Raw genomic sequence first — 13,085 nt, forward strand, 5'->3', positions numbered from 1 at the left:
AGACAGCGAAGCCCCGTGACTGTGACGTATGGTATCAGAGTACGGCGAGAGCGATTGGAGAGCAGGAGGACTCAGCCAGCGCAGCTTCTCCAGAGCGACTCATGAGCTCTGATGACGACACAACTGATCCACGATTGGCCGAATCCACTGCAACACAATGATTAAGAGTTAATTCTCACACCTTTAGTTCCACTAATGCTCACAAATCTGTTTTTATAACAGTGAAATCCCCTTTCATGTAGTCACGCTGTTATATTGTCATGTTTATCCAAATAAAACTGATACAATGTAGACCCCACTTCATCGGTATTTAGGCTTATGTTGAACTTTATTCTTGTACAAACAGATGCTGTATTAAGCAGTACATGTATTGCATGAAAATGTCTCTGAAATATCTGTGTATTTGGCAAATAATGCATTTATTTCACTTCAGCTGTGGTAAAGTATGCAAACACAGCGTGAGCGTCTCTCAATTTTAATTTCTATACCTTTATCCTTATTTCTTTTAATTTAGCTCCATTTCTTACAAAAAGAGTATAATGTGCAAAGTGTTAAAGTGTTTGTGCCTCCCTACAAACCACCCTTTCTTTAAGAGTCGTGATCCTGTTCCGCACATAATTTCTCACACCAGTCCATGTTCGCTGCTTCAAAGCTTCTGGCTCTGCGTCACTACGGGAAGCAGAAAGTGTCCGACTCACGTGTCTGTTTTCAGCTCCTCCCGCCTGCACACTGCAACTCTCACCGATCGGTTACATCCAGCCACGGCCCATGTCCAACACACCTATTCACTCTTCCCTTTTTATCCTCTTAACATTCTCTCCTCCCTCTATGACAGAAATATCAAAAAGTTTAACATGACATTCCATCCAACTTCATTGCAACTGAACAAAGAAAACTGAATAATGAAAATTGACTATCTTAATATCCTCTACTTCTTCATTAGCCTTCTTATACTCTAACTTTGCACTTTATATTCTGTTTCATTCCATCCTCAAAATATTTCTACACCTATATCCTCATTTCTTTTAATTTAGCTCCATTTCTTACAAAAAGAGCATAATGTGCAAAGTGTTAAAGTGTTTGTGCCACCCTACAAACCACCTTTTCTTTAAGAGTCGTGATCCTGTTCCGCACATAATTTTTCACACCAGTCCATGTTCGCTGCTTCAAAGCTTCTGGCTCTGCGTGAATGCATCTTTCACAGTCTTGCTTACCAGGAACTTTGTATGTCTTGATGAACTTCATCATGTGTCTCTCTACTGCTTTTACCTCACTGTCCTCCCATTTCTTTTTTGGAGCGTTTGAAGAACCTATGAAATAGTTAAAAACAAGTAAATACTCATTACACATTCTCATTACAACTAAATTGGTGAGTAAAGACCAAATCAAGACTAATGTGTCCTAATGTGTATATTTTTTTCATTTGGCTGGATATTGCTGCATGGAGCTGATTCATGTTTATTTGATTATTGTTGTTTGTGTAGTTTAGAGATTTTTCTTACCTTGATCCTCCCATGAAACAGATTGATCAGATTGAACAAGTTGATCAGTCTCTGCTGGTGCTGTTTTCTGAGATAGGTCACTGTAATCCTCCTCATCACTTGACATGGAATCACCTTGGGCCTCAAGTTGCTCTAAATAATTCACTGACAAAAAAATTTACACTTTATTGCTTATACTTACCATCTGTGACATGATTATATATGTTACCGGCAAAGTGTGAAATCCCGTTATTGTATAGAATGCCTGATGGTTACCTAAGTTACCTACCTACATTACCTAGGGCATTCTATAGAATTCCGGATTACACACTTTGCCGGTAACATATACATTGTTTTGCAAATATGTAAAGAACAGATACACACAGACAGTCCAAGTATACTCGTACCATTTGGGTCAATTTCAATGTCATCAAGTTTCTTTCCTTTGTAGTCAGACAGTGTTCCTTTCTCCATGGCCATTAGCAGCTGGGAGAGCACTTGTTCAACAGGATGGGGTCTGATGTGACCAAACATACCAAAAATCAGCTCAGATGAATCGGATGGTAGTTCTTCTGGACATGACATTGTCAAAAGTGCTTTGATACATCCAACATCTCCCAACGAGGCAGGTAGTTCATCTGATCAATTTATGACTGTACCATCACCAAAAAAGATGAAATGCCAATCTAAAGAGACAAACACCTTGTCTGGTGATAAGACTTTTATTCAGTCAATGCCATCACCAAAGACGGAACTCCGCAAGGCGTACAAGAAGCAGTATTGCCTTAATTGCTCTAAGCCATATTCAAAAATGGCAAGACACCTTGAATTTGTCCATCGCAACGAAGTGGGGGTTGTAAAGGCAATAGCATTTCCAAAACATTCCAAAGAAAGACGAGTACAGTTGAACCTCCTTTGAAAAAGGGGCAACTTTGCCCACAACACAGATGTGGTGAGACAAGGACATGGGGAGATGATTGCCTACTACCGTTCAAAAAATAGACAAAGAGCCAAAGAATTTATTCACTGCATTTACTGCCAAGGGCCTTATAACAAGCGTAGCCTTTGGAAACATATCAAAAACTGTCCTCTGAAACCTAAAGATGATGATGCCCAGGGCAGGAAAAGAGTTCGACCTCTGTGTGCTCTAAACACACCAGTCGGCTTAGAAGTGAGCAAAGGTTTCAAGAAAATAGTGTCCTTTATGAACTATGATGAAGTTTCGCGTGTAGTTCATACTGACAGATGCATCTTTCCTTTGTAGTCAGACAGTGTTCCTTTCTCCATGGCCATTAGGACTTTACTCATTTTTGCCAGCTGCAGTGTTCCCTCTGCGATGGACAAACTCAAGGTGTCTGGCCATTTTTGACCATGTCATGTCCAGAAGAACTACCATCCGATTCATCTGAGCTGATTTTTGGTATGTTTGGTCAACATCGCTGTAGTCTGTGACATCGCTGTAGTCTGTGTCACAGACGGTACTTCCTGAATACTGAATGAGAGAATATAACACTTACTCAAGGCAGTGGTTCCTGTAACATTATGTTTCATCGCATTGTGGATACTGGCAAGCAAAGTCATAATTATGCCAAAAAAATTGAGCATATAAAGTATCACATGGCAAGTCACATACCTGTCTTTTTCTTGATGGCCTTAAAGAGGATATCTGGAAGAGGAGAAATACAAACAAATATAAATAATATATAATTTCATATAATCTATTGTTAGTTCTACAAGTGCAATACAGCCAGACCATCCCAATAATTAAGCAAATTAATCTACCCACCTCCCTTAATGAGAGTGTCTCAGACATCTGCGATTTTGAATCACAGATAAGAGTGAAGATAAGGGTGGAGCAAGAGAAGATGATGATGATGATGATGAAGGCTGCGCATAGGAAGGCAATGAAGGCTGCCCAGGCGAGGATGATGAAGATGAAGGCTGCCCAGGCGAGGATGATGAAGATGAAGGCTGCCCAGGCGAGGATGATGAAGATGAAGGCTGCCCAGGCGAGGATGAGGATGATGAAGAGGAAGGCTGCCCAGGCGAGGATGAGGATGATGAAGATGAAGGCTGCTCAGGCAAGAATGATGAAGATGAAGCCTGCCCAGGCGAGGATGATGAAGGCTGCCCAGGCGAGGATGAGGATGATGAAGAGGAAGGCTGCCCAGGCGAGGATGATGAAGATGAAGGCTGCCCAGGCGAGGATGAGGATGATGAAGATGAAGGCTGCCCAGGCGAGGATGATGAAGGCTGCCTAGGCGAGGATGAGGATGATGAAGGCTGCCTAGGCAAAGATGAGGATGATGAAGATGAAGGCTGCCCACGCGAGGATGATGAAGATGAAGCCTGCCCAGGCGAGGATGATGAAGGCTGCCCAGGCGAGGATGAGGATGATGAAGAGGAAGGCTGCCTAGGCGAGGATGATGAAGATGAAGGCTGCCCAGGCGAGGATGATGAAGGCTGCCTAGGCGAGGATGAGGATGATGAAGGCTGCCCAGGCGAGGATGATGAAGGCTGCCCAGGCGAGGATGAGGATGATGAAGGCTGCCTAGGCGAGGATGAGGATGATGAAGATGAAGGCTGCCTAGGCGAGGATGAGGATGATGAAGGCTGCCCAGGCGAGGATGATGAAGGCTGCCTAGGCGAGGATGAGGATGATGAAGGCTGCCCAGGCGAGGATGATGAAGGCTGCCCAGGCGAGGATGACGAAGGCTGCCCAGGCGAGGATGATGAAGGCTGCCCAGGCGAGGATGATGATGATGATGAAGGCTGCCCAGACGAGGATGATGATGATGAAGGCTGCCCAGGCGAGGATGAGGATGATGAAGGCTGCCCAGGCGAGGATGATGATGATGAAGGCTGCCCAGGCGAGGATGAGGATGATGAAGGCTGCCCAGGCGAGGATGAGGATGATGAAGATGAAGGCTGCCTAGGCGAGGATGAGGATGATGAAGGCTGCCCAGGCGAGGATGATGAAGGCTGCCTAGGCGAGGATGAGGATGATGAAGGCTGCCCAGGCGAGGATGAGGATGATGAAGGCTGCCTACTAGGCGAGGATGATGAAGGCTGCCCAGGCAAAGATGATGAAGGCTGCCCAGGCGAGGATGATGAAGGCTGCCCAGGCGAAGATGATGAAGGCTGCCCAGGCGAGGATGATGAAGGCTGCCCAGGCGAAGCTGATGAAGGCTGCCCAGGCGAGGATGAGGATGATGAAGGCTGCCCAGGCGAGGATGAGGATGATGAAGGCTGCCCAGGCGAGGATGAGGATGATGAAGGCTGCCCAGGCGAGGATGAGGATGATGAAGGCTGCCCAGGCGAGGATGATGAAGGCTGCCCAGGCGAAGATGATGATGATGAAGGCTGCCCAGGCGAGGATGAAGGTGGCATGGGTGGCGCAGGAGCTGGTGACGGTGATGAGGACAGGGCAGGAGAGCATGAGGTTGATGAGGCCATTATAGAGGTGGACAAAGCACAGGGTGCCGATGAAGAGGGTGCATCAGATGTGGATGCGACTGAGGATGACTGTGACAGCTTGAAATATAATTTGAATAAAAATATAAGGTCTAAAAGCAAAAGGACTAAGCAAACTGTTAATTAATAAAATAAATGAATAATAAAATAATTAACCGTTAATTGACTGAGGCGTTGATCACAGAATAGTGTGATTATGTTCACATATTACTCACCAAACAAACTTTTTGTGATTGCTGTTTAGCAATCTTGTGTTCCTTTTCAATTTCTGCTCTGTTAAAACGTTCATAGCAATCTTCATGATGTTGTCTTAATTTTGCCAATCTTGATTGAAACCGCTTCTGCAGATATATAAAGAGGTATTTAGCTTAAACAAGAATAAAATGTACATTAGCAATATTGAAAACTGTGGCACCCATTTCAGACAAGAACAAACACACTGTAGGAGTGAACAAAAAATGTTTTGCACATTTCAAAGCAAAGATCATTAATAAAATAAAAACTCTAAACAAACATTTATACAAACTTTACATACAAATTGTGACAATAGTCACATTAATAGTTACATTGGTTCAGAGTCAGACATTTAAACTCTGAACCAATAACTATACTTAACTAGCAGAGGTTGGTAGTAAGGCGCTACATTTACTCCATACCATCCAAGTCATTTTTAGTTTGTTTGTTTTAATTGTGGGTACATTTTACATAAGTGTGGGTACATAAGTACATTTCTAATGGCAATACAATTTTGTATCATTTGAAGCGTTTATACACTAGTGACGGGTCGTCATGAACGAATCTTTAATATGACTCGGGACTACCGAGTTGTCTCAGAGAGTGATTCGTTCATTTTGCGCTGACCGCACATGCCCAACATCCCATGGGTTCTGTACTGGAAACAGAAATGATTAGTTCATCTCTCGAGACTTCGGGTCCAAGTCTTTCGTTCTTCCGGTCAGTCCCACAGAGGCTATGCTGTCAGTACCGGAAAGATAAATGATTAGTTCACCTATCAAGTCCACGAAAACTCAAAAGATGAACTAATCAATTCTGTATCCGGTAGCGACTGCATAGCTCAGCCTATATGGGGCTGTCACGTGATGCACGAATGACTTGAACCCAAAGTCGATAGACTCGAAACGTGAACTAATCAATACTGTATCTGGTACTACAGACTGCAAAGCTCAGTTTATGAGGATCACGGGATGATCGAACGGCTTAGATCGGGAGGTGAGGTAAACTAACAGAATGCATAGCCTGAAGACCCAAATAAATAAATTAACTGTTTCTCATAATATGGCCTTTTTCTTGCATTGCAATTTTTTTCTTATTCTAAATGCGATCAACATTTGATGTGTTTGGGGAATTTGGCTAACATGTAACATTTTAAATACATTCTGCTGAAATGAACGAAATAACTTGAAAAAAGATTTGTTCATTTTGATGAACGAGATTTAAAGATCTGAGTCAGTAAAATGATCCGAACTTCCCACTACTATTACACACGTGTGCTGGATGAAGTGGATATGCACCTACAATCAACTAAAACCAAACCTTTAAAAAGCATCCTATGGTTTGCCAGCGATAAAGATCTTTTCGAGTTGAACACCTGAGCGCCAGCTGTTAGTGGTTGCCTGTGTTGCGTGTTCATTATTTTGGGGGCCGAGCAATGAAGGGAGGGGTGTGTCTGTTTGGGTGTCGATTTCAAATATCAATAGTGTTTCTCAGAAATCACTCACTGCACTTTCAACTAGCTGGCAGTAAACATCAGTAGATAGTTGCTGCATGTATGAGATGGTTACCGTTTTATTCATTGATGTTATTGCTTTGCCTGACTGCTTATATGGACCATTGCTGTTCACCTTGTCCAATTCAGGAGAAGAAACAGAAGCTGAACAATGGGGCTGGATGTCAGAAAAGAAACCAGTGAATATCAAAATCAGAATATTTGTAAAGGACAGAAAAACTTGTTCATGTTCATTCCTCTAGCTGTCCTACACGTTATCTATCATTTCTTTCACACACAACTCTACGCTGAAAGAGTCAATAATATAATGATACAGATGTTTTAAAGTGGACTTACCGATTTCTGCAGACCCAAACTGCTGGCTGGCTTTTTATCAGTGGATTCTGCTGATGCTTTATTCAAAGGCTTGAGAAATATGAGACCACAATCACATGGTAACTAATCAGAATGAGAGTTAAGATTATGAGATTTGTGAGAATTACTGATTAATCTCTTTAGCATTTTCTTGATAGTACCTTGACTCGCCATGGCCAATCTGAGTCGCCATAATTGTAAGTGATTTCCTCCCCTGGTAGAATGTCTCGTACAGCAAAGAGACACAGGTGAGGTTTTCTGCTCACTTCAACGGTTCTCATTTTGCAAGTATTTCTGGTCTCATCATTTACATAAGTCTTCCCAAGGACGAGTCTTCTTTAGATGCATCCATGCTATAAAGACATAAAATGACCACTCAGTACTAGCTAGACATGTACAGTTATTATAAGTGGTTCTGAACCCCAGTCCTGGGAACCCACCACTCTGCATATGCTGTATGTCTGGTGTTTTAATCCACCTGATTCAGATGAGGAGTTCATCATCAGAACACAGCTCTATGAACTCATCTGAGTGTGTCAGGTGAAGGAGACATACAGAATCTGCAGAGAGGAGGGTCTGAGAACCACTGATCTATATGATATATGAGATTAAATGGCGCACTGCAACATCCTCTCAGCTCTCAGATAAAGGCATCTAAAATTAATCATTTTGTTCTCTTTAGGGAATACAGGGAAAGCCAATTTAGATGACTCAAGGAAACTGCACTCAGTACTCTTAATGTCAGTTCATGTTGAATTTTAATTATTAGGGTGTGTTCACACCTGGCATGTTTGTTTAGACTGTTAGTGTGGTTAATTTGAATAAGTGTGAACACTGCCATCTGAAACCTGGTGCCACCAAACAAGAGGATCCAGATGCTGAATAAATAGGTCTCAGTTGGCTTCCAAACGAACTCTGGTGCGGTTCGAATGAAAAAAGAATGTAACATGGACCCAGAGACATGTAAACGAACCAAAAACAGGAAGATGTGACCCTAAAAAGGACAGACTGGTCAAGCATAACAGGTTTGACAATAGAAATGCCAATCTGAACACTAAGCGGACCCGGACCAAACGAACCAAGCGAACAGAACTCCAGGTATGAACACATCCTAAGTATTTTACAGTTCCAGATATTTTAGCATCCTTACTACATCAATCCAACAGTTCTGTACTCACCACCAATTTTTGCCATGCCACTGAAAATCAAACAGGAACGTGTTCTCAGCTTCAGTGTAGTGTTCAGTTCGGTCGGAAGAAAGCTCTAAAGAGGAGAAATACATTAGCTGCAGTTTCTTTAATGTCAACTATTATTTTATTACTAAAAGTTCTCTACCATATGACGTACATTATACGATGTGAAAGGGAAATTACTTAAGGAAAATAGTCAAAAGTCAGGCTAATCTCAAAGCATGATTTGCTTTTTATACTTTACATTATACTTTTAAGTCTTAAAATTATACAGTTAAAATTACATACATTTTCTTACACAAACCTATTTTTGCAGGCCAACCCGGTAGTAGTTGAACATCCCCTGGTTTCCTCCACAAAAACCCACTGGGATTTGCAGAAAATAAGCTAAAGTTAATCTATAAACTACACCACGGTTGACCAACTTCAACTTCCTTACGATGAAGCTTCAACAACTGTGTTGCATTATTTTAAAAGACAATTCTGTTTGTTTATTATTTGCATCTCTTTCAGGTAGTTTTTCTTTGTGGTATATGGATGTTTTATGTGGCTTCTATAGTTTAGATAAAAGTATAGAGTTTTTTTTTTTTTTTGTTGATAAATGTGCCTCCAGGAACTCTAAAGCTTTAAAATCCATCTCCCTGTGTAATATTTATAATGTTTCTGCATTATTATAATGCATGTTTGACTGATTGTGTGATGTATACATCCCCATCCCTACATCTACCTAGAATAGTTTGCAAGAGTGCGATTATAAACACAACGAGGCTGTGAAAGTGACTAGATGAGTTAATCTGTTCAGCTGATGACGTTTAATGTCCCAGACAACCCGTCTCCCATTTAGACACTTGTTAACAACTGCCTTTTACCAGACAAGTAAAGGCTTTTAAAAAAAACACACAAGAGAGTATTACTATTTTATGTTGTGGAGTAAAGCGTGAAAATATCTTGATCTTGTGCTAACCATGGATCTTATTTCAGGAATTTAACCAAAACCCATTGATCATGTTTACATGCACACCGATACGCTGATAACAAAATAAAATCACCTTCTTGAAATAATCCATTATCCAGGTTTACATGCAAACCAATAACCACGTAAACCACTACTTTATAAGTAAATCAGGTTAATGACGTCAAAACCTAACCATTCGTTTATCTGACTGTGTATTTCATATGTCATGTCAGTTGTGATGTTAAATAAAGCCCAAGAGTATTCCAGAATTTCAGAGGAAAACTTCCAGACTCATATTCTCCTCTCATGCAGTATCGGGTGCAGGATTTTGACTGTACCACTTCTGAACGAGATGAGAATACTTTTAAGAGGTTCTTGGGTCAAGAAAACACTCGCTCTGTCTGGATGTGCTTTAATCCAAAATAAGGACACTTTCCTGTCACACATCACACATGCTCCCTTCAATAAGCCACAGAACACAGAGGTTAATGTGTTTACATGCCGGGCAAATCTGCAAATAAGGGGCAAAAATCTATCTGTGTCGATTGGTTTATGCTTATGCTGTTTATGGTGACCTTAGTCTGCGTTTACATGACCACATGCACTGTCGGCTTATTATGCATAACTGGGTTCAGAATGTGCAAATAAACATTGACTTTGGGTTGATGGAACCAGAAATGCAAAAATGTAACTGGTTTTGTTTAACTTGTGAAACATGGATATTAGTTGGCCTAACAACCATATGACTCACCTCACATTAAATTCTCAGTTTTGTAGATTAACGTTATTACTAAACTGCTTAGTAATTTATACTTGCCTTTATATTTGCTGATGAACTGCTCTCGAAGCCCAGGCTTGTCGGTTTCACAGGTAATGTGATGCTCAGCGTCCTGCAGAGGTTTTTTACGCCTTTTATTTCCCAGCATGCTGAATTTCTTTCTTGAAATGACTGAAAAAAATAAATAAAATAAATATAAGGTGAATGAAATAAATAAGCATATTTAAAAAAATCTTGTTGATCTTACTGGAATTGTTCACCCAAAAACATACATAATTAACATACAATTATATTAATTGTTGTTTCAATTGAACCTCATGTTGTTCCAAACCTGTGTTGTGTTTTTTTCTGTTAAACACTAAAGTATATCTTTATATTATATCAACAGAGCTCTATTCAATGACAGCACATGTGACCAGTCAACAACAGGCATTTAGATAAAAAAGGCAATGTCAATGATGCCAAAAACCATTAGTTCTTGTGTGCCTTGTGACCACAATTGACATCAATCTACTGTATATTCATATTTGATTTAAGAGCGTATGGGAGATTTTCAGTCAGTAACCAGCTAGATTCATAGGGGCTATTTTTAATGTGCTTTTGGTCTGCTTTGGATTTGACACACACAATAAAAATACTATAAAGTGTCTATGTACTGGCATTGGGCAAAAAAGCTCTATAAAGATAAATAATAATAAGAACAGGCATATAATGTAATAAAAAATATTATATAAAATAAAAATTATCAAATAATAATGATATAAAAAAATGGAATTCATTATTTCATTATTTATACAAATTACTGTTGATAGTTGACAACACTTTTGATTAAAAAAAAAAACAATGATATAGGCTAGTAGACTATCACTGACTCAGTTGTTTAGATTAATTTGCAGAATCTAAAGTACTATTATATAAAAAATAACAAAATTCTATTTACTGGCCATTGCCTACAAGTTGGCAATAAACTTTTTCTTTATTGCAGCAAATCATCATATTAGAAGCAAACTCAAATACAGTCGAGAAGTAAATAAAACCCTAAGGAAAAAATAATTAAACAACTAAAATAAACACATCTTACTAACTTTCATATTTCACAATGTATTTAGTTATCATGCATTTTGAGGACAAGTCTAGATCTCACCTTTAGCCTTTAATGCGTGCGTGGTGGGGGTTGTCGTCGTCTGTTTCGCGTCCCATTGTCACGTGTCTGCATTTCCCGGGAAAACACATCCACGGTCGCAGACTTGCGTAAATGACGTAATTACGTATTTGGATTTCACGTTGAAATTGTGACTACATTTATTTAACCTAATAGAACATTATCTGATGGCAAGAATCTTTTTTTCCACAGTTTTAATCACAGTACTCTTTCTTCAAACTAAAAAAAAACAAAACAAAAAAACCTGTGGTGAAGTGAGTCTTTCCAGAGTGTCTTTTCCGGTCTTTTCTAGTGGACAGAGCACATGATCACTTTTAAACGAATCCACCCGCCTCGAACTAGGAACCACTGCGCATGTGCGTACAAACACAGGTTTAAAAGAGCAAAAAATGCCTAAATGAGCAACCTAGATCTCTTGAACAGGCATATTATTTTCTACTAATATCATTAATCAAAATAGTAAATTGATGTCTGCAAATATACAGCAGGGCTGATATGAGCTGGTATATCTCCAGTTCTGCACTTGTCTGTGTTGTTGTCATTTCATCAGTGTCCCACAACTACTTCAGAATTTATTTGAGTTAAGAAGGGGGAAGGAGTGTGGATTATTTCGAGGCTCAAAATTAAACTTTAACGTGTAATTTAACAGCATTATCTTTTTATGTATTTAATAAATGAATGGTATTTACATTAAAGGGCGGAGAAGCTGTTAGACAATGTAAAAGTGCTTTAAAAACGCATAGCCACAACAGATTGTCATCTTTTGAGCAGCACTGCTGATTACCTATCTCTCTGTCACTGGTCAGTCTGTTAGTTCATTCATCTCATCTCTTTCACTCTGCAGTCAGTCTCAGTGCTGTGGGGGAAGGGCGCGCACGCGATCAGTCTCAGTGCTGTGGGTGAAGGGCGCGCACGCGATCAGTCTCAGTGCTGTGGGGGAAGGGCGCGCGCGCGATCAGAGTCAGTGCTGTGGGGGAAGGGCGGCTGATCACAGTATGAGCAGATCTCAGTCAGTCTGACAGGCAGAGACAGAGCTAGGGTTAGGGTTAGGGTTAGGGTTAGGGTTAGTGTAGATCCAATGGCTTTTAAAATCAAAGTAAGAACAAAATACATCTGTAAACAAACATTTAAACGTGTCAGCTTGATTCATGATTCTTTTAAACACTTTTTTTCTTTTGTATTATGACTATATGTAACTGCTGTCTCTATCTCTCTCTCTCTCTCTCTCTCTTTCTCTCTCTCTCTCTCTCTCTCTCTCTCTCTATATATATATATATAGAGAGAGAGAGAGAGAGAGAGAGAGAGACTCTCTATATATATATAGAGAGAGAGAGAGAGAGAGAGACAGCAGTTACATAATGTTTGCTGTAACTGCTCTATTAACAGTTATTATCAGTCACTTTAGTACATTTATTGAATCATCCTTAAGATTTGCACACCAGTACCTAAGTGCATTTCGTAAACAGCAGAACACAATAGATTAGCCTACCATCAAACTCCTGTAACTTGCTCAAAATCCTTAGTACAATATCAAAGAACATATCCTTGTGTCATTGTTCACAAACAAGAATGTCAAAATGCTTAGTTTCAGATGTAAACTATGGCTACGATTTTGATGACAATGATTGAAAATACAAAATACTGCACTGTATCTGAATGACATATAAATTTAAACAGCACACATATACGCATTACTCTAGAGGAGACTGGACAGGATTCACATATGCACTTTTACTGTTGGTCTGACAAAAGATTACAGTACAGTGGCACTGTGATATAAAAAACAAGACTATCACACATATACTGTATGTACGTGTCTCTATCAAGTATATTTACTGTATAATGTATAATGCAAGTAGACTTCTGTAATAGCCTATAGCATTACAGTAAGTCTACAGTTTATGGTGAACAGTACAGTGCAGTAGAGTGAACACTGTCTGATTA

At 40.0% G+C, this 13,085-nt stretch overlaps 1 protein-coding gene across 2 annotated transcripts; it reads right to left on the reverse strand.

Annotated features, from left to right (window-relative positions):
• Positions 1 to 394: 394 nt before the first annotated feature.
• Positions 395 to 12,349, reverse strand: LOC311079396 (uncharacterized protein). Of its 2 annotated transcripts, none has more exons than XM_084108791.1 (11): positions 11,124 to 12,349; positions 10,019 to 10,150; positions 8,235 to 8,319; positions 7,218 to 7,409; positions 7,039 to 7,107; positions 6,758 to 6,859; positions 5,171 to 5,296; positions 3,115 to 3,147; positions 1,889 to 2,973; positions 1,503 to 1,646; positions 395 to 1,310 (listed from the first exon to the last, which is right to left on the reverse strand). In XM_084108791.1, exons 4-9 carry the CDS (start codon positions 7,335 to 7,337, stop codon positions 2,782 to 2,784), a joined length of 642 nt encoding a protein of 213 aa, XP_083964917.1. In that variant the 5' UTR covers positions 7,338 to 7,409; positions 8,235 to 8,319; positions 10,019 to 10,150; positions 11,124 to 12,349; the 3' UTR covers positions 395 to 1,310; positions 1,503 to 1,646; positions 1,889 to 2,781. The 2 variants fall into 2 exon arrangements, with proteins under 2 accessions (XP_083964917.1, XP_083964918.1); XM_084108792.1 differs by having other exon boundaries at positions 395 to 826; positions 1,102 to 1,310; positions 10,019 to 12,349.
• Positions 12,350 to 13,085: the final 736 nt, after the last annotated feature.

The sequence above is a fragment of the Abramis brama genome (genome assembly GCF_963993115.1).
Source record: "Abramis brama genome assembly, chromosome: 3".
Taxonomy (NCBI): domain Eukaryota; kingdom Metazoa; phylum Chordata; class Actinopteri; order Cypriniformes; family Leuciscidae; genus Abramis; species Abramis brama.

Excerpts from the sequence above, each read along its gene's own strand:
- LOC311079396 (XM_084108791.1), bottom strand. The coding sequence starts at position 7,337 with ATGAGAACCGTTGAAGTGAGCAGAAAACCTCACCTGTGTCTCTTTGCT. Across the intron at positions 7,108-7,217 it reads ATTGGCCATGGCGAGTCAAG|CCTTTGAATAAAGCATCAGC; the intron begins GTACTATCAAGA and ends ATATTTCTCAAG. Across the intron at positions 2,974-3,114 it reads GGCCATCAAGAAAAAGACAG|TATTCAGGAAGTACCGTCTG; the intron begins GTATGTGACTTG and ends TCTCTCATTCAG.